General features: G+C 59.6%; 1 protein-coding gene across 7 annotated transcripts; it reads right to left on the reverse strand.

Moving 5' to 3' along the window:
* Window positions 1–303: 303 nt before the first annotated feature.
* CTDP1 (CTD phosphatase subunit 1) lies at window positions 304–26,707 on the reverse strand. 7 transcript variants are annotated; one of them, XM_061131122.1, is made up of 15 exons: window positions 24,860–26,186; window positions 24,689–24,770; window positions 24,038–24,126; window positions 21,247–21,330; window positions 20,651–20,744; window positions 19,320–19,448; window positions 17,448–17,598; window positions 16,476–16,566; window positions 14,778–14,944; window positions 13,017–13,994; window positions 12,679–12,820; window positions 11,960–12,160; window positions 6,723–6,885; window positions 5,387–5,541; window positions 304–1,104 (listed from the first exon to the last, which is right to left on the reverse strand). In XM_061131122.1, the coding sequence occupies exons 3-15, from the start codon at window positions 24,070–24,072 to the stop codon at window positions 963–965; spliced, it is 2,532 nt and encodes an 843-aa protein (XP_060987105.1). In that variant the 5' UTR covers window positions 24,073–24,126; window positions 24,689–24,770; window positions 24,860–26,186; the 3' UTR covers window positions 304–962. The 7 variants fall into 7 exon arrangements, with proteins under 7 accessions (XP_060987105.1, XP_060987104.1, XP_060987106.1 ...); XM_061131121.1 differs by having other exon boundaries at window positions 24,679–24,770; XM_061131123.1 differs by lacking the exons at window positions 24,689–24,770; window positions 24,860–26,186 and adding an exon at window positions 26,258–26,340.
* Window positions 26,708–27,837: the final 1,130 nt, after the last annotated feature.

A 27,837-nucleotide genomic window follows, 5' to 3' on the forward strand; every position in this document is an offset into this window, starting at 1 on the left:
CTGTCAGCTCTGAGCTCCTAGGATCAGAATTGCTCTGCTTTCCTTCGGTGTTAGATCTAATTTTCATAAATCTACTAGAAATAGCAGCAGTCCTTAGCTTTTCTAAAGCTTTGGTGCGTATGGAACAAGCAACAGCCATGGGCAAGCTTAGGAGGACCCTGCTTCTCCACTCCAATGCCCAAGGCCCCGCTCACTCACCCATGAACCTCCCCACGTATCTGCCCACAACCTCCCTGACAGGCGCTGGGGTGGGGCGGCGGGTGGCTGGACTCTGAGAGGAGGGAACAGGGCAGAGAAGAAGGCTTACAAAAAAGAGTTTTATTAAATGAAAGAAAAATCTGTTCGGTGGGTCACATATGAAATAGATATACAAAACTTTACATCTGATCTCACGAAGGAGCTGAAGGCGGTGGCCTTTGTCCTGATGCCCGTGGGAGTGAGGAGGCGGCCTGGGCGCGGAGCCATGGGACCTGGTGTCAGGGCCCCCATGGGCCACAGCATGCTGGGCACCCCCTGGCCCATCCACGCTCTGCACAGGTGTGTGCGTGCCGCGTAGCCTCACTCAAACCCTGCACACGCCGCCACTTCCGTCAGGAGAGCCAGGACGCCGCCGGACTCCCACGCACCATCCCCTGAGTCTTGTCGGGGCCCCAGGCCTCACCCTAAGTGACGTGCTGCAGCACTGACATCATAAGCGCCCCCCCAGCTCTGATGACAGACCCCACGCTCCAGCCCACACCCCTCCTCTGATGACAGACCCCATGCTCGGCCCTGCCGTGTGGCCCGGCTGACCTCAACGACGGTCTCTGGTGTGGCCCGCGCTCCCCACAATGCTGTCCTTAACAAGTTGGCCTTCCTGTGGTAACTTCTAAAAACATCTATTTCTGCAAAATAATGTTTCTGCAGGTGGAGCTCTGCAAACAGACACATCCTTCTGTGGGTGAGCTGCGGGCCATCCCAGGTCACATGAGGTCACCCAGCTCGGCCTCCAGTGCAGCCGCCATCTCGTCCGCCTCTGAGCTGCCCCCCTCCTCGTCCTCGCAGCTGGATGCCCCGCTAGACTCGCTGGCCGCGTCCTCTTCGTTCAGCTTCCTCTTGTGGCCCCTGCAACGGAAGCAGACACGCTGTGAGATGCTCCCAGCCCTGACGGCCAGGGCCCACAGCAGGTGACACAGTGCCTGTGACGCCTAAGGACAGGAGAGGGCAGGGCACGACAAGGCGCCGGAAAGGGACACGGGGACAGTCACCAAAAGACAGGTTCATGGTTCAGGCCTATAATCTACTTTGAGTTAATTTCTGGGTAAATTTCAGACTGTGGCCAAGATTATCTTACATTTGGACATCTAATTGTTGCAGCACCATTTACTGAAAAGGAAACTTCAGTTATATAAGAGTATGTACATCCCGACACACACCTCTGGTTTGGGAAAACCTTCCAAAGAGAAGAAAACTCCCAAAAGTGCAACTCTTAGAGACACAAAAGGCACTGTCAGCAGCCACACACACAAGGTGATGTCATCTATTACTCAAGCTCTATCACAAAGATGCTTCTACAACAGACAATAAACGATCTAATCGTGAGAAACACTCCCCAAACAGAAAACAACTGACCCCCAAAAATAGAAAATTCAAAAAGGACAATAAACACGGAAAAAATAGTGCGACGTTTAACTGGAAAGTGAAACAGAGGCGCAGTTACGAAGCACCTCACCCCTCAGGCTGGCAGGAGCCAAGGGGAGGCCCTGGGCCCTGCGTGGGAGTGGGACTGGCCCTGGGAAGTGAGTCCCCGAGCCGGGATGTGCAGCAGGCACGTCTCCCCGTGAGAAGACATGTCCCCGGACGGCCGCCCAGCCGCGTCCAGCAAGGTGCCATGGGGTGGTCGCTGGACGGGAGCCTGGTGCCCTCAGCTCCTTGACCCGTCAACGCGTTCACGGCTTGGTGCCTGGACCCGCTCCCCACCCTGAGGTCACACTCCCCCACACCAAGCTCAGAGGCTGAGGGTCCCCCACATCCTGCGCCTCCAGCCCCACCCAGAGGGACACATCCCAGAAAAGGAGCGGGCACTGGACACATGTGTCTAAGTCACAGACTTTCATCTGCAGCAGGTAAGCGGAGCGTCACTCTGGACACTCTACTGTTGTCATGGTTACAAGAGCTGCAGGCAGAGCAGCCTTGGGGTGAGGCGCATCTCCGTTTAAAAAACCACTCCGTTTTACGCCGTCACATAGAGAAACGTGAGGTGGCGGGATGAAGAGACACGTGAACTGTAGGTCTCTGGGGCCTGAGCTCAGAGGCCGTGTGGAGCAGCCGGGTCTGGGAGGGCAGTGGGCCCCCAGGGCATCCTGCCTCATCCTACAAACAGCCCTGCAGCAGCCGCACCCACCTCAGACAGGCTGACGCGGGACAGGGCACAGCCACAGGCCACAGCCGCCTTTCCCCTCCGTGCCCCCAGCGGGAACTGGGCGCCGGGCCCCACGGGGCGGGGGACAGGGAAGGGCAAGTCACCCGGAAAGAACCCGTCCTCTCAGGCCCCGGTCACACCTTGAGGGGGCTGGGCTGGGAAGAGGGGAGGGTGCCAGCGTCTGGACACGAGGACGGGGCTGAGTGGGTCCCTTCAATGCTTCCAGCAAAGGTGCCAGCCAGGCTGGGGTCCGGCGCCGGGTGGGGGGAGGTGTGGACGCAGGGCCGCAGCTCTCAAACCAAATCAGAGCAGATGCAGGGCCCTGGGCTGGCACCCCACACTGCAGCATTGACTCTGGATGTGCAGAGATGCTTGAACAGAAGTTGTTACTAAGTGTAATTAATCTGAAGCACGCAGATTATTTCTCTTTGTCAAGTGGTAAACATGCAGATACATTTAGAAATAACACGTAGAGACAGTTTTGAAAGACTGCTTCCTTCTTTATCGTTCAAACCACTGCAAACAACCCTATTAACCACATTCCTCACAGGGGTACCACCTCCCAGGGACAGAACTGGAGGTCGTGTGTGTGGGTGCGCACGTGTGCACAGCAATAACACATGTGCAGTGAACAGACGGCCCCAGGCAAGTCCTGCTCAACTGTGGATGCTGGCTCCCAGGCCCCACCCCTGGCTGCACGGCCTCAGCCGCAGCGAGACCGTGGGGACACCGGCTGTTCCTCCAGCTCCTTCTCGGCCACCTTCTACTCTGTGTGCTGGGAGACCCTCAGTGAGCCACTGGGGAGGGGGCAACCTTCCTGGAAGTAAAAAACATGAGGTGCAGAGACCCTCACGTGCCCCAAGGTGTTTCGACAAGGAGCTGAGGCCATCAGTGGTGAGCCCCCTGGGGTGGGGGTGGGGCTGGGCAGGGCCCCGGGGCAGAAGCACAGGTCCCCACGAGGGGCACTCCAGGCCACTTGTCAATAAAACCTTCTCAAGTGCATCTGGAGACACTGCTGCCCCTCCCCTCTCAGGGCAACGGACCCTGTGGACCTCAGAGCCAGGAAGATGCAAGTCCCACGGAGACACCCGCAGCCAGCCAGGCGGGGGGACCCTGCAACCTACTGCAGCCTCCGCACAGAAATGAACGTCAACTTGCTGAACCCCGGGGGTCCACAGGAGGAAGGCTCTGGGGGACCTTGGGGTCTAGTGGGAGGGCTTGCCAGGGACGAAGGTCAGAGGCCACAGAGGCAGTGCCCGCTGGTGGAACAGGCAAGCCTTCAGTCCCGGTTACACAATGTTTGGAGTAATCTCACATCCAACACAATTGAGTTTTAGTGCTTAAATTACCTCAAAGCCTGGAAACAGCTGCAAGCCATGGTTAATAAAGGCCTGTAATTGAGACCAGCTTCCTCTCCTCCCAGCAGAACAAGCAATATTTGTGTTTTGTTTCCACAACCAGCTGCACAGTTCCCTAGGGAAACGCTAACAGATTTAATTTGGAGAAATTTAAGGCCCGAGAGTCATCTCAGATTTGATGTGGAATAAAGCAACAATGTGAACAGGAACACAAACACACATGCAAATTTCCTCCCCTACAGTCCAGTGTCTGAGCACTTTGCTGAAGAAAAGCATGTAGACCCACATCTGAAGTCTGCTACTTAGTAAATACTAAATAAAAGACTATTATTTTGTATCAACACCTAACCCAGATTAGATAAAATCCATAAAGCACGTATGTTTGAACTGCTAGTTACAATCCACTGGGTATTTTTGGCAAAAAGAAAAGGACAGCACTGCACATGGTAAGGTCACTAGTTTACCCATCAAGGCCACGTCGGGTGCATGTGTGTGCACGCGTGTGTGTGTGAACAGGTCTGTATTCCACCGCTGTCCCAGCTGCACTCACGGTGGAGTAGATGGTCATTTCCGTGCATGTGTGCATTAAATGGAGGTTATGCTGGGGGCAGGGGGGTGCAGGGCAGTGTGCCGGGAACAGGGCGTCGGGACGGAATGGCGACCTGGTGCCACCAGGACACGAAAGGACCTGAAAAGAATGTCTCTCTCATTTGGAAACATGGCCATTATTACAAAAATGAGGAAACACCTGATCTGATCCAGCAGTTTTGGCAAACCCTGAGCTGAGCACCCCAGGAGCGCCTGCCCTGTGGTGTGGAAAGCCACTGGGGCCCTGAGGCCGAGCAGATGCTGCTCCTGGGTGGGCTCCCGCCCAGTCTGGCCTGGCCACAATGGAGGCTCTGCGTGTCTTCAGAGACACACGTGTGGGGCGCGTAACATGGCACCGGGGCCCCAGGGCATGTGATCCAGGGAAGGACCGCGGGGTGAGAGGGCACACTCCAAGAAAAGCTTATCTAGACTTCATCTGCTCGATCGCTTCTGAAAAGTCCGAGTGCATTTCATGACAAAAGCAGCTTTCTGAGCCCTTGTGGGACGGAGCACTGGGCTCCCCTGCCCCCCACACCCGGCGCAGATGCAGGGCCCAGGACGCCTGCACCCCCATACCCTCCACCCTGATGGCAGAATTCCCCATGTGCGAGGACATGGAGTCAAACCATCCTGTGCGGCTGATCACCCAGAACAGAATTCACAGTTCTCGCCTCGACCCACGAACAACGCTTCTATGAAGCGGGGAAGTGCAGGGCGCCGAGGGGGCTCCTGCACATGGAGGGCGTGGTCCCGCGCCTCTGCCTGCTGTGGGGCTCTGGCAGGGCCCTGCTCTGTGCCTGCCTGAAGGGGCCGTACTTTCTCCGCAGGTCAGTTCACCCACAGGCCAGCCTGCGAGTCAGACCAGACGGCCCAGAGGACACAGATGCAGACACCCACAGGCGCTCACACAGCGAGCCTGGACCCAGCCGCCTGCTCAAAGAGCAGGGGGAGGCCTCTGCCCTCTGGGGACCCCCTCAGGGTTCCCCCCTCCCATCAGGGTCCCTGCCACCGGGAAGACCCAACAGGATGTTGTGCTCACCTGAGTCCCCGGCCATCTGCAGCGCTCCTCTCCAGCCGGCACCCCCGCGGCGCCCCCAGGGCCTCAGGCAATAGGCCGAGCCCCGGCTCCTCCTCCTCTGGAGGCTTCTTCTCGCTGTCGCTGTCGTCGCTGCCCTCGCCCAGGATGTCGTCCACCTGACAAGGGGCCAAGCGTCAGCACAGACGCAGCATCTTCCTAAGGAACCTGCCCGGCGGCCCCTCCCAAAGGGCGGGTCTCAGTGCCGCCTGCTCCCCGGGAGGACACGCAGCAGCTCCCTGCAGCTCCGATGTGGGGTCGGCCCCGGGCGGGAAGGGGCAGCCTGGGCTGTGCCCTCACCGCCATGGAGAACTCCAAAGCCCAACAAAGTACCATTTCTGCCTGAGCCCTGAGTCAGGGAGGCCCAGAGCCCAGGATGACGGCTGGTGCCCCTGGAGCCCCGTCCCGGGTGTGTACCCCCCCATGGCTCTATGGGGCCCACTTCCCTGCGCAAGTAGTGGACGCACAGTGGATGGTGGGGATGCCTTGGAGGAAAACCCTGGAACCAGGCCTGGCCAGGATTAAAAACCCTCTGATGAAATTTGGGTGAGGGAGGACACCCCACCCCACCCCCAAGTAGAGCAGCTCTGAGCAGGGACCACCGCCACGGCGGAGGGCTCAGACCAGCGATGTCTCCAGTTGCAAACCCACACGTACAGCTGAGAAGGGACAAGGCACGTGCATCGGCGAGTTAAAGCGCACACGCTGAGGTGACAGTTCGAGGGCTGGCTTTGTTGCCGGGCCCACAAGGTCTTTCAGGCGTCCCTGGTGGCACAGATGGTAAAGAATCTGCCTCCAACGCAGGAGACCTGGGTTTGATCCCTGGGTCAGGAAGACTCCCCTGGAGAAGGGAATGGCTACCCACTCCAGTATGCTTGCCTGGAGGATTCCAGGGACAGAGGAGCCTGGTGGGCTATAGTCCATAGATCACAAACAGTCAGACATGACTGACCGACTACCACTTTCACAAGGCCTTCACACGTAATCCACCCTCTTCGGTTAAGCTGAAGGCCTCCATTTCTCCCATGAAACGTGAGAACACCCACAATGGGCGGTGAGGCAGGACGCCTGTGCTGACAGATGGCACTCACTGCCCCAAACAGACCCACACGTCCACAGACATGGAGCACCCGAACTACAAGAGAGTCTACCATCTCCTCTGAGAGGCTGCCTGCAGCACACAGGCAAGCGCCGTGGTCCCCGGGTGGGGTCAGAAACCTGCCTCCTGCGCTGCCCAAACACTGACCAGTCACGTCCCGCCAAGCCGCCCCCAGGTGGACAGAGGGCAGTGCGGGCTCACCTCCTTGTCCATGCTCTCTAAGTCCTCCTTGCACAGCGTGTACAGTGGCATGGTTTCCGACATGCTGGGCTGGCGCTTCCTCCGGGAAGGACCAGGCTGCTCCCCATCCTGACTGTCGGGCAGGTCGTCACCAAACACCTGCTGGGGGCGTGGCTGCACCGCCCTGGAAGGGAAGTCACAGACCGTGAGAACAGCCGGCCCAAGCCTGACTCTCAGGACAAGTACACATGCACACACACACACGGTATACATACACCCAGGGTGCACACACACCCGGGGCACACTTACAAAGTATACATACACAGGTTATACACACACCCGGGGAAAACACACACACAGATGGTATACACACACACAAACAGGGCACACACACACACACAGGGCACACACACACCTGGGGTACACACACACACACAGAGAATATACACATACCCGGGGTACACACACACACACACAGACGGTATACATACATCCAGGGTACACACACACAGGGCACACACACACCTGGGGTATACACACACACACACAGATGGTATACATACATCCAGGGTACACACACACAGGGCGCACACACACACACACACACAGACGGTATACATACATCCAGGGTGTACACACATACAGGGCATACACACACCCGGAGTACACACACACACAGAGAATATACACACACCCGGGGTACACACACAAACACAGATGGTATACATACATCCAGGGCACACACACACCCGGGGTACACACACACACACACACAGAGAATATACACACACCTGGGGTATACACACACATACAGACGGTATACATACATCCAGGGTGCACACACACACACACGGCACACACACACCCGGGGTACACACACACACACACACAGATGGTATACATACATCCAGGGTACACACACACATACAGACGGTATACATACATCCAGGGTGTACACACACAGGGCATACACACACACACACACAGAGGATATACACATACCCGGGGTACACATACACACACAGACAGTATACATACATCCAGGGTACACACACACAGGGCACACACACACCTGGGGTACACACACACACAGTATACATACATCCAGGGTGTACACACACACCCGGGGTACACACACACAGAATATACACACACCCGGGGTACACACACACACACACACACACACACACACACAGATGGTATACATACATCCAGAGCGCACACACACCCGGGGTACACACACACAGAATATACACACACCTGGGGTACACACATGCATACAGATGGTATACATACATCCAGGGTGCACACACACACCTGGGGCACACTTACACATACAGAGCATACATACACAGGCTATACACACACCCGGGGTAAACACACACAAATGGTATACATACATCCAGGGTACACACACACACACACACAGGGCATACACATACCCGGCGTACACACACACAGAGAATATACACATACCCGGGGTATACACACATACCCACTCAGGGAACACACACACACACAGCATATAAATATACCTGAGGTAAACACACCCACACCCACAGCATACACAGTGTATATACACACACGGGGTACACACACAGGGCAAACCTGAGCTGTGAAGACACACACTGCCTCGTGGGTGGTGCCTACTCAGGTTTCATCAGTCTTTATTTATGAAACCAAAGCCCAGCAGGTCCAGCCAGAATGCGGCAGGTCAGGCTCTGCTGTCCTCGGGCTGAAAGCAGACACTGACCTCCTCTCTAATCAAAAAACCACACTACTCAGCGCTGGTCTGGCGGGGTGGACAGGGAGGGTTTGCCCAGAAGCCAGCGCGGGGGGATCTGCCCTCCACGTGAGGTCAAGCAGCCACAAGATCTCTGTACGGCCCCACGTCAGCTCCCAACAGCCACAGCTCTCATGAGCGTGGAAAAACAGCAACAGTATCTTTTTACTGAAAACACGCCTGTTAAGCCTCCCGCCAGATCGAGAAAGGGAAAGGAGGGAACATAAGCGCCCTCCACGCAAGGCGGAGGCCGGGGCTCCACTGGGGCGGCCCCTCAGGTGCAGACTCCGCCCGGCGCTCCTGCCGCTCACTGCCTCAGGCTGGGGCTCCCGGCATCCTGCAGGCACCACCAAGACGCTCCCTGCTCCAGGGACAGGCCGGCTCGGCCACCACTCCCCCTCACGGCCTCCCCTGCCAGAAGGCAGTCACACCGGGTGGGCGAGCGGCACCCACCCTTCATCAGCCAGAGAGTCCCCAAAACGCAAACAAGCCACGCTTCTCAGTACGTTTCTTTTCTACTTGGAAAACAGACGTGTGTGACCCCATGGAGTGTAGCCCTCCAGGCTCCTCTGTCCATGGGATTCTTCAGGCAAGAACACTGGAGTGGGTTGCCATTTCCTTCTCCAGGGGATCTTCCTGACCCAAGGCTAGAACCTGGGTCTCCAACACTGCAGCCAGATTCTTTACTATCTGAGGCACCAGGGAACTGGAAAATACTTGCTCTTTATTAAGGTGGTGCTAACATGCAGAAGTTTGCTATTTTAGGAAGAATGAAAAGTGAGTATTTTAAAGACGTCTCCACTTTGTCTCCTAACGTGGCGACCATCAGTCGCCAAAGCCCCACCACTCCCGCCAGCTCTCGGCATCCCACGCTGCCTGCACGGCTCCCCAGGCGGGAACACCCGCACCACCTACAGAGACTGGGGGGGCGTGGGTCACATGGCCACAGACCACTCCCTGCCCTGGTGTCAGCAAGCCCACAGCAGCCCCCATGGTCGACCCAGGAGAAACAGAGACACACACATGTTTACATCAGCCCTGTCGGTCAGAGTCCAGAGCTGGACATGCCCCCGGTGTCCTCAGTGGGTGGACAGTCGCAGAAGCTGCCACAGCTCACACCACGACGCCCTCTGAGCAGTCAGCACAGCGACGCTGGGGCAGCGTCTCCAGGGAGCGGAGCCGGGCAGAGCTGCGAGCCGTCAGACCACCAGCCTGCGCTCTCGGACGACAGGACAGGGATGGGCACAGACTGAGGGGGAGGGTGCTGCGGGAGTCTGGGGGGCAAGGAGGGGTGGGGGTGGGGCAGGGAGGCTGGGGGGGTGGCAAGGGGCCTGGAGTGGGTGGCCGCTCTGGGTCTGGACCGTTGGGGCGGGCATCTCGGCTTGACACGGGCTGCAGGTCTGGAGATGTGGCCACTAGGGGGAGATGGTTAAAGGGTCCCTGGGTGCTCTGTCATTTCTGTTAACTGCCTGTTCCCGTACAACCATCTCCAAAGAAAACCTATACTTAAAAAAACAAGACATTCACAACCCGCAGCACACAGCTAACAGAGGGCATAGGAGAAGCTGTTTCAGAGGCTGACCCACTGGGAGACGCATGTGAGGTGTGCTGCTGTGGCCTTGACCTCGCACCCTGCTCTCCAGACACGGCCCTAGGCCAGCGACCCCACGGAGCTGTGCCTGCCACATGGGCAGCCTGGACCTGGGCCCCAGCCCAGGGGCTCTGAACGGCAGCTACTCTCCACTCCACGGTCCCTGCGGTGACCTGCACGTGGGGATCCCGCATGAGACATGCTCCGCCCATGTTCCCCAAGGACCTCTGACTCCAGGCCCCTTGTGGGCTGGCACCTTAGCCCAGAACCAGAACATCAAGGCAGGAGCTCCCAAGACTTACGACTCCCAAACAAGTATCAGACTGAAGCAACTGCCCAACGGCTGCGGTGTCTGGTCACAATCGGGTCTGCCCTGGGGTTCCAGCTCAGAACATGGCCAGCATGCTGCCCCCGGGAGTGCAGCCCACCCTGCCCTCCACACACACGTGGGCGAGGCGCCACCTCCAGCAAACAGGACCAGAAAGGGCAGATGACCCAGGGGGTGGCCTGGGCCGGGCGCTCGGAGGTTGAGTCCTGCACCCCATCGGGCTCACCGTCACAAGGAGGAACCTCAGAGACGGAGCTCACTGCAATACTTCGGAGAACAGCTCGGTGTAAGGATGCACGCAGAGTGAGCATGCACCATGCGGCGACAAGCAGGACGTCCCACACACGCGCGTGGGCAAGGAGCGACAAGATCAGCTCCACAGAAGGAGAGCCCCATGAAGCTTCTTGGATGACAGAATACAGAGCTGCACCCCAAAACCCAAACGCTGTTTAGGATAACCTGCATGAGTTACTCTAGAAACACTGGGCCACTTTTGTCCAGATAGCGCAACCTCCACAAACACGTGCCGAGGCCAGCGCAGCTCCAGGGCCCCCCTCAACGTGCCACCCAAACACCTGCTCTCCGTCAGGAAGGACCTGAGAGAACACGACAATCACCGTAAAGAAAACCCCGGCAGGCCACATGTCCACGTGGGCGAGGGGCCAGCACTGCTCGGCTGCCAGCACGGGACCAGCACGTCCTGCACCCAGGCAGTGACGCAGCCTTCTGACAGTGACTGCCACCCTGGAGGACCGGGGCAGAGCTCCCAGAAGCCAGCCAGGAAGAAGCATTAACTCAGGATGCAAGACGACAGCCAGCGAAGTGGAGGCGGGTCCACAGGGCTGCAGAGGCTGGAGGTGCGTCAGAGCGCAGCCGTGTGTCTGAGACAGGCCAGGGCCGGGAGGCAGGGGGCCAGAGCCTGCCGGGTGGGACCACGGAGCTCAACGAGCCTTTGGCGAAACAACTAACTCCCCCATTTATCAGAATCAAAGATGTCCATGACCTTTAACCCAGCTAGAAAGCAACGCCACGGGAACAAAAGCAGCACACAGGGTCACAATGCATCTATTCAAATGATTAAATATCACGTCGTCATGAAACAAAAAAATCAAAGCTCTATCAGTGACCACACTCTTAGTTTCAAATAACAAAACCGCCAACCAACACCCAACTGAAACTGGCCTCAACCACTGAGTGCGTCTGTCTGTCCACACCTGGAGCCCAGCATCAGGACAGACACACAGCCTACAGTCTCCAGGGCCCGTGTGTCTGCACAGGGTGGGAGCTGCTCCCGACAGGCCCACCCCGTGTCCTGGGGATGTAGTTGGCAGGGCAAAGCGGGAGGGCCAGGGCTGCCTCCTGCTCCCTTGCTGGCCCTGGGCAGAGGAAGGCCGCGTACCCGTCTAGGCAGAACCATGCCTCCTCCAGCCCAGCACTGCACCCGAGACAGACGGGAGACAGTGCAGAAGGCCTGGCCCCAGCCTGCCCCACATGCAGCCTGCTCCTCGCGGCCGGCCGCGGCCCAGGGGTACCTCCCCACAAGTGGGTGCAAGTACCTGAAGGAAGAGAGCCCCGCGTGGGGCAGGGCGCCGGGTGGCCCGGGGCCTGAGGCAGCTGTGCGGATGAGCTTGCCCGTGCTGGCGTCGTAGATCCGGACTTCAGGACCAGGTGGGGCCCTGGGGTGCACAGGAGTCGGGTGGAATAGGGTGGTGGGGAGCAGGTTCTGCCTGTCGGGAAAGGACGCGGGGCTGTCCTCCCTATGGGCGAGAAAGAGGGCCGTGAGAGGGGCTGGAACCAACAGGACCCCAGCAACCCCTCCTGTCGGGACCGTGACTCTGCACGGGAGCACGTGGTTCCTGGTCAGGCCTGGGGCTCAGCCGTGGCGTGGGACACAGGACAGCGTTCTCAGCACTGCTGTCTCTTGGGCTGTTTGCAGCCCTGCCTCTAAACCCAGTGCCCGCTCTGACGGAGAGGGGCGCCCACGAGCCCAGTCCCCCTACACCATGGCCCTCGCGCCTCTGCACCCGCCCTCCGCCAGAGACTACCTCCCTCCATGCTGGACTCTGCAGAGACCATGGGACGCGACAGAAGCATTCCCAGCCTCGAAACACCTGCAAACCAGGAATCACGGGGGAACGCTGTCTCGTGTCTTAGAAGCAGTGATTCTGCCCCTTCTCCAGGTGGTGCCAGGGAGAAGGGCTCTGGGTGACAACCCGCACGGCGGGGACAGGGGAGACAGGCGGGCGTCTCCGCAGAGCGGCGGCCCGGAGCTCACCTCTGCGCCCTGCCCTGGTCGTCACGTAGCGGGAACAGCTGCTCCTCCACCCTGTCCCAGCGCTCCAGGCAGCTCCACAGCCAGTCGGGGTTGACCACGTGCAGCTGCCCGCACTCCTGGGCCTGGCGCACCTTCTCCGTGCCTGCGGGCAAACTCATCCACTCAGAGCCGCGAGGGGGGGTGCCGGGGCGGAGACGGAGGGCGGGGCCTGTCCTGGGATGGTCCTGACCTGCCCATGCTGCCTCTCGGCCCCCAACCAGAGCCTCCGGCCCGGGACTTCAGGACTCGGGGACACCTGGACCCCCTACTCGGTGGCGGGAGGGCCAAGGGTGACTCACCGGCCCGCGCGGCAATGAGGTGGGTGGGCCGGGCAGGGTCCTCGGGGTCGAGCACGAGCTGGGTGAGGATGCGCGCGCCCAGCGCCCGGGCGTGGTAGTGCTCCCGCGTGCGCTCCACGGGGAAGTTGGTGGGGTGCAGCCCGCTGAAGATGATGGCCACATCCGCCAGCACCTTGCTGCGCAGCTCGGGGACGATCTTTCGGATGTCAGGGGCCTCGGAGCTCTCGCCACTGAGGAAGCGGTCGTACTTGGCGTAGTAGTCGGAGTGCACGCGGGCGAGGATCTCCTCCAGGTGCACCAGGTGGTCGTCATCGTCGGCGTCCTCCTCCTCCTCCTCCTCCATGCTCTGGTCCAGGGACTCGCCCACCGTGATGCCCGACTGCTCGCTGTTCTGGGACTCCGTCTCGGCCTCCTTGCGGTCGGTGCATCCGCCACCCAACACGCACAGCCCGTCCCGCTCCCCGTCCTCCTGCGCATCCACCGGCACACCAGTGCCAGGCTCCCCGCAGTGGTTGGCGCCTGCGAGTCGCTCCCCGGCTGGACCTGGGGGGCCTCCCTGCTGCGTGGCCTTCCCGGCGTCGAGGGCAGCCTGGGGCTTCCTCCGGGTCCTCCTCTCCCTGCTCTCCCCGTCGGAGGGGGTGGGCGAGGGCTGGCCCTCAGACTCGCTGCTGCTCCCGCTGTCGCTAGGCACGTCCGGGTCTGGGTCGGGGCCGGCTGGACCCCGCATGGGCCTCTTCTCTGGCGGCGTCTTTCCACGCAGCTGGGCGCCCACCGAAGGCCCACGGCTGTCAGTCGAGGGGGTGCGGGTGGTGGGCCGGGCAGCCCTTTCCTCCTCCTGGCAGGGCCAGACCCCCCGAGGGCCCAGGCCCCCGTTGAGCTCCCGGGTGGGCCTCCCAAGGCCATTACTCTCCACTGCAGACGCTGGCCTTCCTTCCTCGGAGTCCCTGATGGACAGAGGCTGCTCTGCAGCGTCAGCACCTTCAGGAGGATCGACCAGGCGAGGACACAGGAGACAAGGCCACCGTTACTCAGCGAGCAACAGGAAGCCTCCTGTGGACATGCTGCCTGCCCGCGCCTGCAGCTCCAGCCACCTCTGGATGGCGGCACACACCGGGAGGCGGCCGGCAGGCAACCACTCTAGGCTGGCCGCCTCGTTGGTCACTGTGTTAGGGGCTCCACAGGGTCCAAGACGTGCGGACCACTCTTGGCTCCCAGGCTGTGGTCAGACGGGCCCTGCCTCAGCTGTCGGGGCACCCTGGGGCCTCCCTCCCCCTGCCAGGTCTCAAAGTTCTGCTTCAGCCCTGCAGCAACAACTGTATTCTGAAAATAATTTAAAAGCTAAAGATCATCAGAAACACCTTAAACCGAAACTTCAAACTTTCTCCAGACTCTGGGCTCAACTGGCCCGAGGGGCTCTGTGCAGGTCTGGGTAGGGCGCAGCGGCCCTGCCTCTGCAGAAGCCCCCAGACCGCACCCCTGGGCAGAGCTGTTCTTTCCAGGGACAACTAGGAGGAAAGGGAGCGTTCAGATGCATTAAGTCAAGCAGCATTCTTCACTCTTGACTCAACAGGAAAAAACGCTCAGGCTAATACTGTTACACAGAAAGTAAATACTATCAGTGTAACAAACAAACCCACACAACCTCTCTGACACTGAAACACAAGTAACCGAACAAAACCAAATGGAGCCCCAAACGAGCAGCAGCCACAGCTGAGACGGGACCAAGGCTGGCACACTCCCCGATTGCCGGGGACCACCCACCTCTCTTCCTCGCTGGGGGCTCCCGGGGCGCAGATGGGGCATGGATGTCCCCAATGCCCTGGAAGTAGACGTACTTCTTCACGGTTATCAGGTTGGGGGCGAACTTCCAGACATCTTCTCGGTCGTCGATGATGCAAACCATGGAGTCTCCACAGGGAAAGAGGTTTCTGAAAGTAAACATGCATCACTATCACCTCTTATGAAAGTCACCACCCACCAAACATTTACATCGTCTCTCACGTGGAACCAACAGACAGCAGACTACCCAGGACCAGGCGTGAGCCGCATGGAAGGGCTTGTTTAAAACACAAGACTCAAGATTTCCAGAGAAAGTGACACTAAGATCGCTAACACTTCTCCACTGTGGCGCTCCTCAGGGCAGGAGCAGGAAGCCCTCTGCCCAGGGGAAGCTGGAGTGGACCAACAGGCCCGGCCGTGTCCCGGCCCAGCAGATCATTGGCCCACGCCCCGTGAGAGCTACCGGCTCCAGGTGGGATGCAGAGCCCCACTGGTGTCTCACCTGGGCACGTACGTGACATCAGGACAGAACAGTGACGCTGGGGTGCCAGGGGGGCAGACACATCACCAAGGATCCAGAAAGCCCGAGGGACACAGGCCCGCTCTGGGGCCTCGTCACCTGGTTTCTGCCCCAAACACCGACATTCAGACAGGCAAGCGTGAAGACACGAGAGTCAGAGGACAAGTGCTTCCTGCCCGTCTTCCAGGCCCGAGGAACAAACCCAGCAGAAGCGCCTGCCATTGCTCAGGTTTTCTAGCTGCCACTAAAGGCAGGAAAAACGTTTACGTGTCCGAAATGATTTTCTGCGAGTCTGTTTCCACAGGCACAGGGTACCAACAGTGATCTACACTGGGGATGCTTTCAGCACGTCTAACTCCAGCGAGACCAGGAACAGCTTGCGGCCAGAAACCTGCCCTGCCAAGCACCCCCGCCTGCAGCTGCCAGGAGCCCTGTCCCTGGACACCCTGTTCTCAGGCAGCTTCTCCCCTGACAAGCATCGCACCTTCCCTGGTCCCTGTATCTGCTCATTCGGATGCTCAACTGGTAAACGTGAGCACTGTTTCCGGACGAGTACTCTCAGGCTCTCTTATGTACTACAGACGTGAACAGAATATCCTAAATCTGAATCTTGAAACGTCAGCTAAGAGTGACCAACACTGGCCAAAAGACCACACCAAGATAGCGGTATGTACCCCCTTATCGGGGGGAGGCTGCCTCTCTCTGGGTAGAAACGGGGAAATTCCTTACACAGGGTGAGCAAAAAATTGGCAAAACAGGCCTTCAGTGAGCGGTCAGAGGCCAGGACGGGAGGGGCCCATGGGGTGGAAGGAGGCAGGACACCGATGTCAGGGTCAGCACATGCGAGGCCCTAAAGGAATGAGGCCCTAGAGGTGGCCGGGGTGCCCCAGGCGTCCCACCCCAGGCGCTCACCACACACCCCTGCCCCCTGCCCCACGCTCACTCCCACACGTGCGATCCCGGGCTCCAGCCCGAGCCCCCCAGGAGTCATCGCTGCCTGGACATTCAGGGAAAGCAGAGAAGGGAGGGATCTGGTTAGAAGACAGTGGCTGTCCACATGCCGGAGTGGACGCTGGGGACCAGGAGAGGAGATACAGAACCAGGGGCCTGATGCTCCAGATGCAGACTTTACGACGGGAAGCGCACAGCCAGGTACCTACCTAAGGTTCCCTGTTTTGGAAAACGGGTCAATACATTCGTCCCTTGATAATATTCGATGAGAAAACAGCTTTTTCTCAGGGTCTAAAAAGCCTTTGAAAAGAAAACAGGACAAGGTCACATGTCTGAGACGCGCTGCCGTCCCATCGCATGAGAGACGGGAAGACATGGAGCCCGCCCCCGCTTAGGGGAAGGGGATCAGCCCAGATGCTGACGGAGTGCCCCCACCCGGATCCTGCTGGCTCGGCAGGTGGGGTGAGCACAGCTCAGTGCGGCCCCAGGAGCCCAGGGCCTGCTGGTGAGCAGCATGGGGACCCCACATGCACCACGGCTCCCGGGAGGGGCCCATGGCCTCTGTGCGTCCCTGGGCCAGCAAGTTCATACAGCAGAGGGGAGAGCAGGGCGTCCGGGCAGCGCTTTGAAACTCGCTCCCGACAGCAGAACCGCGTGGACATGGATGAGGAAGCACCTAACCAGCCGCATGCAGCACCACTCAGCTGTTCCTGGGCTCACTGTGCACCCACCAGACCCCCAGCCCTGTGACAGAACCCCGAGGTCAAACTCGACACCCATGCCGACTGCTGTCTGTGTCAACCGAGACGGACGTGTCCCCGGTGACCAGGCTGGCAGCCCTGAGGGCCTCTGCCTGTATAAGAAAGCCCTTACAGAGAGCTTCTCCTTCCCCACGTGTCTGTGATCCTGACCATCCTCTCCAGGGGCCCGTGGCGTGCAGCTGATGGAGGGACAGGGGCTTGCACTCAGGACTGGAGCGTGACTGCCGACTGGGCGGAGTGCAGGTTCTGGAGGACCGGCCATGCCCGTGCCCCCACCACCACTGCGGGGCAGAGGCAGAGTCAGGCAGAGCCTCTGACCTTCCCTCCATCTGCAGGGCCCACCATTGAGAAGGAGAGGAGCCACACCCACACGCCGGCCGTGAGTGTCCGGAGCAGGACAGAATACCGTGGGCCGCTCACCTGCGATGGTATGTGCGTACAGCCGGCTGCCAAACGTGAACACGTGCAGCTCGTACAGCCGGGCCACCTTCTCCAGGAACTCCTTGCAGTGGGGACGCAGGCGCGTGTGCAGCATGGGCTCGCCCCGGCCCAGCTGGAAGTGGAAGATGCCCTGCAGAGCGGAGGTCCGGTCAGAGGGCGGCACTGATGTGCGGCAGGTGACCGCTGCCCGGCCGGGGGCTACAGGGGGAGTCAGGGCAGCACGGCCTGCCGTGCCACACAAACGCCTTCCTCTCTCACGCTCTGTAAGGGGGCTCAGCCCTTTCCTGCAGTAACCGCCCGGGTGAGCACTCCGGACAATCACAGTGACTGCCCAGAACAGCCAGGTGACCTGCGATAGCTTCCTGGGACAGCTACGGTGCCTCAGCTGTCTGAGGACCAGGCACCGGGGGCCTCACCAAGTGTCTCAGGACAGTGGTGGACACGCATGTCCTAACCATTTCACGAGCACCCTGAGTGGGTGACTTCACACGGGGAAGGCAGCCAACCACCGCAGACTCCAGGGTCTATCCACAGCGCCTCCCGGAGCCAGAGATGAAGGTAAGTGAAGAGCCCCACACAACTCAGCCTAACTCCCTTACGGCTGTAAGATGCAACTCCACTGACTTACAGCACAAAAACCAGGTCCACCTTTAGGAGACAGATGAGATCAGTAACTCCAACCTGCTCACACGTGACCAACATGCACGAGAGTCTACTCTCCTTAGAAAGTTAAACTCTGATCCTTTTAATTCTGTTTATCATTCATTTTCCCAGTAATAATAAACTCAAAAAGGAAATGACTGAGGCATTGTTAAGTTTTGATTGGCTATAACTGTCACACTGTTCACGATGGGGCTACTCTGGTAAAACACTTGGGAGTCGAGATGGTACAACTGCCCCCGCCGCCCCAGCCCCACGCTAAGCGGTAAATCGTCTGGACGCTGCAACAGAAAAATCCTCAAATCCCAAGTGAGGGTCTCCAAGGTTAAGGGTTCAACCCACCTCTCTAGGTGCTGCCCGCCAGGTGTCCTGCAGGTCTGGGAGCGGCAGTGGTGGGGGATCAGCGGGGCACAGGGAAGCTGCCAGCAGTGGGCATGGTCCACGTGGCCCCAGGGACACCTTACTACCACACGTGCTCTCACTGGGTGTGATGCAACCGTTCAAACTCTTATGAAATGAATGGAAATGTCCTGCTCCGCGGCGGACAAGCCCCAAGTGGCTGCAGTCACCACCGCAGCACCCCATCCCTGCCCACCCAGCTCTGCCGCCCGTGAATGCGGTGGTCATGATGCAGGAAACCCTGAGACACATCCGCAGGTGACAGCACAGCCAACATGGAGACCTGGCAGGGGCCAGAAGATCTCACAATGCAGAAACACTAGCCATCGAACACCAGCGCTGCTCTGTGGGAGAGGGTCCACTCCAGCCCCCACCAGCTCTCCACTGTCCCCCCGTCGTGGCCACGAGCTCAGGGCAGAGCCATCGAACACCGGTGCTGCTCTGTGGCAGAGGGTCCACTCCAGCCCCCGCCAGCTCTCCACTGTCCCCCACCGTGGCCACGAGCTCAGGGCAGAGCCATCGAACACTGGCACTGCTCTGCGGGAGAGGGTCCACTCCAGCCCCCGCCAGCTCTCCACTGTCCCCCACCGTGGCCACGAGCTCAGGGCAGAGCCATCGAACACCGGCGCTGCTCTGTGGGAGAGGGTCCACTCCAGCCCCCGCCAGCTCTCCACTGTCCCCCACCGTGGCCACGAGCTCAGGGCAGAGCCTGCTCACTTCCTGAGCCCAACACCCAGGCGCCTTCTGAGGACGCCCGCGGCCGCCCTGCTGGCCACGCCCGCCCGCGCTCACCTTGTTGGACATCTGCTGGCAGTGCTGCTCCGTGGTGTGGATCAGCGTCTGGTCCAAGTCCACCATGAGCACCAGCTTCCTGTTGCGGTGCAGGCGCTGCTGGTCTTCCCTCCCCAGCTTTTCAGCTTGCTACAGCCGGGGAGGGAAAGAGAACTGACTGAGGAAGGCCGTGTGGAGGCAAGGTGACGCTCCGTCTTTTCAGGAAACAGAACAGGAAGCCGGGGGTGCCCACCACACCCATGCGCCCAGTGGCCCGGAGTTGATGCCCTGGTGCCTGCAGCCTGTTCCATTTGCTCAAATGTCCTCAAGCCACTCTGACTGTGACTACTTCTAGTTACGTGTGGACCAGTGATCGGGGGCAGACAGGCAAGAGGCTGAGTCTATACAGAGTCGCTCAGGGCGGGGCGCACGAGGACTGAGATGCCATTGAGCCGCGGGGCGGCTGCAGCTGTCCTGATGAGCAACAGGAATCCCACCTTGTGTTCCCCAAAGAGTTTATGCAGAAAGGCCAAGAGCTACTCTGTTATAGAAGAAACAGCGGAAATACTTCCTTCTCTTTTCTACCTCAGACTTCCTTGTTTTGTCTTAAACACGCTTACGTACTTATGCTTAGATTTCAGTAATTCAGAGAAGGCAGAATCACGTCTCTGGTATTTTGTCTTTTCCACGAAACACAAAGTAGGCATATGTCGTTTACAAGCACAGTGTTTCTACTGACAGCTTACAGAAATGCAGAGCTCCAAGGCTCCTTCAACAAGATAAGAAGCCAGTCCTCACGGGGCCTGTGCTGGTGCCCGGTCCTGGCGATGCTTGCGCCCGTGTGGGCCCTGACTCAGCATCAGGAGGCCTCTGGTCAGCATGGCCACGTGACTCTTGCAATGTACATGAGCAAGCTTTCTGTTCCCAGACCTCCCCGCAGCACATGCACGTCTGCTCGTGAAAGCATGCACTGGGCCCCCACGCCCATGTGGCCAGCACCACTCAGCCGACACCGCTCACCTCCCGCACAGCCCTGCTCCCAGGCAGGAGCCTTCCGGTGCCCCCAGCTCACGACCCTGCCTGGCCGGGGCTCCCCGCCGAAGGCTGTCTTCCCCTCTGAGCCCAGGCTCCGGCGGCAGCATCCCGGAGACCTCCCAACTCAAAGGCAGGGAGACAACAGGAGAGGTGCAGCCCCCGTCAAAGGCAGGCCGCTTGCTCCACAGACCATGCGTGCACTATGGTCACTCACGACAGTGACAAGAACAGGCCTGCCATCTCCTCCCCCGCCCCCGCCCTGACTGAGGAGTGCCCCCAGGACCGCCTTCCCAGCCCCGGCCTGCCAGGACACCCACCTCGGAGCTCACCATGAGCTCGGGGACGCTGTGCACCATGGACACGGTGGCCGTGGACAGTGGCACCTGCTGCCGCCCGTTCTTGCTCTGCAGCCTGTGGAGAGAGGGGCTCTGGGGCCAGGGCTCTAGCTCGCTAACTCACACGGGGACTTCAGCTTGGTTTAATTCTAGTGGATGTGCACCACGGGCCTAGTGCTGAAGTGTCTTCCCCATCTGGAAACACAGGAACACTGACGAAGAAACTAAGTCACACTCACAAAGTTCCCCTTGAAAATAAAGGTGGTCCCAGAGGCCCCTAGCGTGAGAAACAGATGGGTCCACACTGCTCCACATGCGCCAGGGAACCCTCGACCATGGGGGCAAACCCACCCAGGCTGGGACACGCCGGGCGGGGAGTCCAGGCCAGGCCCAGGCCGGCCGGCCCGCAGGGACGAGGAGGAGGGCTCATCACAGCTGCACGCACCACACCGGGCACGCGCCTCCCCAGGAGGCAGCCCGGCCTGTGGCATGTGGAGGACAGTGGCGCCGTGGCCTGCACCCCAGCCCTCGGCCCTCACCCCAACAGGCCCCACCACTCCCGAGCCGCCAGCACTTACTGGGTCAGGTCCTGGCCACACTCGGCGCACAGGCCCTTCATGACGACGGGGTGACTACATCCTTCTAAGCGTACCAGGACCGCCCTGGAAACGGGGGAGAACAAGCACACGTCAGCAAGAGCCGCAACCCCTGGGCTCATCGGTGCCCCAGGACTAAGGGGGTCACGCCGCCCCCAGGCCGTGTCTCTGGTGATAAACTGAAGGGCTTTCCCCTCCGTGGGTCCTTCACATGAAACACAGCAAAACTACCTAAGGAACAACAGAAAGGACTCAGGATGTCCAGTCAGATAACAGAAAACTGTCTCAAAATGCATGAGAAGCTTACATGGGATTCACCTATGGTTTCTGATAAACAGCTTAGAAAAACTGAAATGTTAATATGACAAAAGGAACAACTCGTTAAAATACAAACAATAAATGATTCTTGTCTCCCATAGTCATTCCCGGTCTAGAGAAAGGCTGTGATTAATCTAAATTTTTCTGATAGGACTAATATCCCTAGTTTTCATAAACACAGAAATTGCCGTTTTCTTTGTACATTCACCTCAAGCCCTTGTGGCCTGGCAGCAGTCTCTGAAGGGGGCTTCCAGCTCCCCAACCTGACGGCTGTGGGTCAGCGTGCCGCGCAGGTCAGCGTGGTCCTACCTCCCGACCCGGCGGGTGAGGGCCCGGGTGCCCGGCGTGCGGGGCCCTCGGGGTGTCTCTGGGGCCTCTCCTGCCTCTCCCCGCCCCATCCCTGCTGTTCATGAGCCCCCCGCCGGGCCACCCCAAGGCCTGTGCCTGGCGGGCAGCATGGCCCCTTCCCTGAGGGCCCACCGTAGGCGCCATCTCAACCCCTCCCTGAAACTGCCCTCTCACCCTGACCCCAGACAGGCTGGGGGAGTGGATGAGCCCCTGCCCTGAGCACACGCAGCTCCTCCAGGTGACCCTGCCCGTCAGCAGCGCCGGCTTGGGGTCCTGCCCGCTTCACCCTCGGTTCTGGGGTGAGGCCACTGCTACCGCGGCCCCCACCCACCTTCCCAGATCCCTTCCTGCCAAGGACCCTCCTGCGCACGAGGGGGGAACAGGTCCAGGACTTGTCTGAGACCGCACAGTGGAGCCGGCAAGTGGACGGAGGTGCTCCACTCAAGGTCGAGGGTGCCCTCCAGCATCTGCTCACGGGTCGGGGCGCTGTGGGCCCTGTGGCACCTGGGCACAGCCTGCTGCCTGCCTCCTGGGACACCCGCAGGTGGCAGGCGGGGGAGAAACAGTGACTGCTCGTCCACCATGTTGCCAACGCTGCTCACGCTGTGGTCACAGGCCCCACAGACCTGCTGCCCCTGAGGCCACAGGGACGCAGCGGCTGGTGGGCTCACGGGCTGGGGGCCCCCACACGCCGCTCCTCTCGGCAGGCACAGCTTGGGCTGACACTTGCCGGGTAGGTTGCAGGAACGCCCAGCCCACATTAGAGGGAAGCCAACCTGACAGTCACTGGTGTGTATCTGCGGGAGGCTGCTCCCAGGACCCATAGGTACCAGAGTCGGAGAATGCCCTAGTCCCTTACAGAAAACAGCCCGGTGTGTGCACACAACTTCCACACACCCTCCTGTGTACACACACTCTCCTGTGTACATGGACCATCTCCCCAGTCACTGGTGACACCCACCACAAGGTCAGCACTATCACAGCTGCTGGTATGTGGCAAATTCAAGCTTTGCTTTTTGGAACTTTCTGAATCCCTACCCTCACTGCTCAGATGTTCTGACCCAAAGTCAGCTGAACACACAGGTGGGGAACTCGTGGACAGGCAGGGCCGACTGCATTTGCTGTAAATTACAGGACCACTCAGATCTGCCCTCCAGGGTCAGAGCTGGGTAAGACACTATCTGTCCAGCTGACTTCTGCATCTCTGCTTAGGCTTAAAAAATATCCCCCAAAAGAGATGCAGTCCCCAGAGAGGGAAAGGGGGTCAGAGAGGAGCAAGAGCCACGTCCTTTTAGCACGAGATGTCCTCCCTCTTCAGCTCTGCAGACCTTGCCACGGGCAGGGTCGTTCTACCCTCAATACACTGCACAGTCAAGGGACTGACGTGCTGTGAACTCCAGAAACACTTCAACCAAGGAGACGAGCCTCAGAATGGCAAGCCAATCACCAACACAGGCCAACCTCCCTGGCCGGTACCTGAGGAGAGGCCACAGGACAATCATCCGTGCAATCCCCACACAAGGTACTCCCCTCAGCACACAAGGACCAAGCTCTCCGGAGGTTTCTGTGCTCAGGAGCGTCTGTCTGCTCTAACAGGGAGCTCAGAGGGCACCAGCTGTGTCGGAAGGAGCGCAGCGTCAGGGAGCAGGTCCCAGGGTGCTGCCAGCTGTTGGATCTGGGCAGGTCAGATGGGTGAGGGGTGAAGGGACCTCTTCAGAGCAGTAAACATCTGACTACTGAAGAGCACTGGGTGGCGAGACGTCCAGACCACGGTTCCACTGAAAGGAAGCAGGACTTGAGAAAGGCTGATTCCAGGGCTGTGTCAGGAAACAGGACCTGGAAGGGTGCCTGCTGCCCCAGTCCAGGATAATCTGAGTGTTGAGAAAGTAACTGGAATGGACTATAATCCACTGAATAAGCACCCATGAGTCCACGCCAATAAGTTAGTTTTTCTTACAGTAGAAAGCCAACCAAGAAAGGAAGAAGAAACGAAGGAATTAAAAACATCACCACTGTACAATCCTAATACAAACAGCAGATTCAGACAGACAGGCTACCGGGCACAGATAATGCTAGTTGGATGTCAAGAAAAGACGCAAGCACGCACCTACACAGCCTCCTCCTGTGCCGGTCCTTATCCATCACCAGGCTTGTTTCCTTATTATTTTATGTGTATATTTTCCTTTCCTTTGGAGACTTCAATGTATCCACATGAATTGAAAAAAAAAGCAGACAAGTAAAAAGAAAGGACAAATAATTAACAGAAATACTTTCTGCTAACAGTGCCTTGTCAGAATATTTCCAAATCAAAATAATTTCAATCCACATACGCATTACAAGAACAGAAACAGACCCTTATTCCATCTACTTCCCGCACGGGGATGCTCCGGGTGAAATGCAGCCTAAGCAGACAGCAGTGTGGAGGAAACCCGGGGAAGCCCAGCAGGGACCAGATTGGTATGTCAGAACCTGCTGGGACCCCATTCCCTCCTCTTTCTAAAAGGTCAGAACAATCCCCGCTCTCCCCGACAGTGTGAGCGCTACAGAAACACGCAATCCCATCACAGGTCAAAAGAGCGTCTGCCATTGCCACTACATCCAGAGACAAGGTCTCTGTATTCCTGGAACTGTTCACTGCCGGAGAACAACCTCTGGTGTGGTCAGGACGAGGCCAGCTGGTGACAGTGATGATGGACACAAGGACAACTCCGGCCACAGAGCCTGGCTCCGGGCTGGTGCTTTACACACCCTTTCACACCTGCGTTCCAGGAGAAATGCTACCACTGCTCAGAGTCTCAAAAGGCCCCGGGACGAACCACTGCAGTAAGATACCCCAAGACCTGAAACGCCAAAAACACACAGAAAAGAAAATTACGCACAGCTGGGAACTCGTCACTAGGCCAGCTACTGGGCTGACTGGCAGCATTACCTGACTGGGCTCCTCTGCTCTGCAGGGCGGCTGCACGTGAGGCTCACTAGCTGCTGTGACCAGTGACCGGCCTGCCTGGGCCTCGGGGTCGTTTCCATGCAGTCAGAGTAACAGAACAGCATGGAGCAGAGGTCTTTCCCTCAGGGGTTTTCTACCCAGTGAAACGGCAACATCAAGCAGCATGTCCATCGTCCAGGTGGCGGGTTTACAGGCTCCTCAGGGCCCAAGCAATGGTCAAGGAAGACCTGACTTCAAAGCAATGCTGAAAGCACACCGGGGTGTCACACACAGCGAGCCTCTCCCTCGTAAGGCCAGGCGGATGGCTCTGGCGGTGGCAGATGAGAGTGCAGCCCAGCCACCTCCCCTGCACTCTGCGGCAGGTACAGATGGCTGAAGACCTGGCTCCGTCTCCAAAGATGAGAGAAGAGAACTGGACGCGGGATGAGGTGCCCCGGACTGCGAGGCAGGCAGGCTCTAGCCATGTGGAACCAGGTGGAAAATGTTCAACAGTCAGAGAATGAACCTGTGCCACCGGGAGAGCAGCAGGGGCCGGTGCCCACCTCTCCAGGGGAGGGCCAGGGTGGGGAGAAAGGGAACTGAGTGCCCAGGGCACTGGGCCCCACAGAGGGACACTGCACCCCAGCCACTGAACAGGAGGCAGGGATGCTCACCTGCCCCAGGTTTCCGTCCCTGCAATGGAAACAACCACACCAGTCATGTGTACACAACTTTGCGCACAACACTGGTCAACTTATAAAGAGGTTCATACACTTCAAAAAGGAAAAAAAAAAAAAAAATCCCTTCACAAGGTTAAAACAGGGGTAGGACAGCAAGAGCCATGGTAGGAGGAGACACTACTGCCTGCCCTGACCTACCTGTGCCAGAGCCACACCCCCTTCCTGAGCTATGAAGCAGAACTGCCAGGTTTTACAGCCGCGCTTCACAAGGTTTACTAGGACCTTAACAAGTGCACGCCTCCCAACAATTAACGCTGCGACAACAAGCAAGGAGCACGCCTGCTTCTTCCTGTATGCGCTATGACCCCTAGTTTTCCTGACTTATAAACGTGAAGTCTTGGGTGGAGACACCTGTCACAGACAGAAAAGAACGCAACTGTCTTTCAAAGAGTGCAATTTCGGTGACACAGGGCTTTGTTTGTTTGTTTTTTTAAGTTTGCTGCCTCCAGTCAGTAGATAACTAGCAGGAACTGTCATCCAGCCTTAGAAAAACAGGCAGAGGCGCAACTGTGCGACCTACCTTCCAAAGTTCTCCCCGAGCGTAGCTCCTTCAGCTGCAGCCCGGGAGACCCTGTCCCACCCAGTGCTCAGCGCAGGTCCCCCTCCCGGCCCAGGCCCAGAGCTCCCTCCAGACCTGGCTTCCTCCCCCGTTACCACTCACCCGGGGGCCACCACCTGGCCCGGCTGCGCGCACAGCTCTCGCACCACGCCCGCGCGCTCCGACCTCAGCCTGCGCTCCGCGCGCACGCAACCTCCGGAGCCGGTGCGGACAGGGGCGGGCCCGGAGGGCTGCGTGGAGGCGGCGGCCTCGCACACAGCCAGCACAGAGCCGATGCGCACGGCAGCGCCAGCCGCCACCCTCCACTCGAGCAGGCGCAGCGGCCCGGGGCCGGGGCAGCGCACCTCGGCTACGGCCGGCGGCTGGGAGCCCTCGGCGGGAAGGCGGCCGCCGGGCGGCGCCTCCATCGCAGCCGGGCGGAGACGCTGCGGAAGGGCGCCGGCAGACGCTCAGGGCCCGGCGCCCCTCGCCGCGGGCGGGAGACCCCGGCCCAGGAGGGGACAACGGCGGTAACGCTGCGATCCTCAGCCCCGCACCGGCTTCCACCCGCCGCCCGTCCCGCGCCGACTTCCGGGACAGCGTGCGGAGTCACGTGTCGCCGCGCGCGCGTGCGCCGGGGGCCGTGGCAGACGCACGCCACACGGGGCCTGAGAGGCCTCCGGGTCCCCGGAACCGGCCGCTGCCTGGAGGGCGCGGGCGGGGCTGGCCCTGCTGGGAACGAGGCACCTTCGCCGCGTTGACACCGTGAGCACCAGCATCCGGGACTGGCGACGGCAGGCAAAGCGGGGCCCCCGGGCCGCAAACCGTGTTAGGCGCTGCGGCTGGACGTCCTGGGACTACGAGTCCCGGCGTCCAGCGCGCCCCGCGGGATCACGAGTCCCCGTCTGGCGCCGGGAGTCCCGGCATGCAACAGGGGTGTCTGTCCCGCAGCTCCCATCGCCGGTTCGGGGCCGGTGCCAGGAGAACTACAAGTACCAGCATGCAGCGCGCCCCTAGGGATCACGAGTAACCATCTGGCGCCGGGAGTCCCGGCATGCAACAGGGTGTCTGCCCCGCAGACCCCATCGCAGGCTCGGGGACGGTGCCAGGAGAACTACAAGTACCAGTATGCAGCGCTCCTCGCCGCCCTTTCCGCGCTGAGGGCTGGCTGGCGTCTCAGGACGGCGGGGCCGGAGATCCGGCACTCGGCACTCGCCCCGTTTGGCGCCGCGGGTATCGGCACGCCGCAGCGGCTGTCGTCCCACGACCTCTCCCATTACCCTTGGAGTCCGGTGGTCCGAGGCCTGGCGTGCAGCTGCCCCGGGAATCCCGGGCTGCGTTGTGAACCCCGGCGCGCGGAGCGGGCGTCGTGGACCGCTGGCCCAGCGTGCCCCGTGCGGCGCCGGGTTGGGGCTTGGTCGCCAGGTCTCCTCCTCGCCCCGGAGTGCGTGTTCTGGGGTCTCTTCCGGCTGAAACTTAACTGCACTGTCCGCCTCGCCTTTACCCCGCCTTGGGAGACCTGGTGCACTACCCGGAGACAGCGGGAGCCGCCGCGGAGACGAGCTGATTCAGTCCGGGAGCAGTCGTCTGCGGAGGCCTTCAAAAGGTCTTTCTTGATACGATTTCTGAAGAGCTGCTTTTTCTCTGCCGAGATTTTGGACAGAAGCACCTGTCCCAACAGCAAGAGCCCCCCCACCCCCACC

Source organism: Dama dama, chromosome 27 (genome assembly GCF_033118175.1).
Source record: "Dama dama isolate Ldn47 chromosome 27, ASM3311817v1, whole genome shotgun sequence".
Lineage (NCBI taxonomy): Eukaryota > Metazoa > Chordata > Mammalia > Artiodactyla > Cervidae > Dama > Dama dama.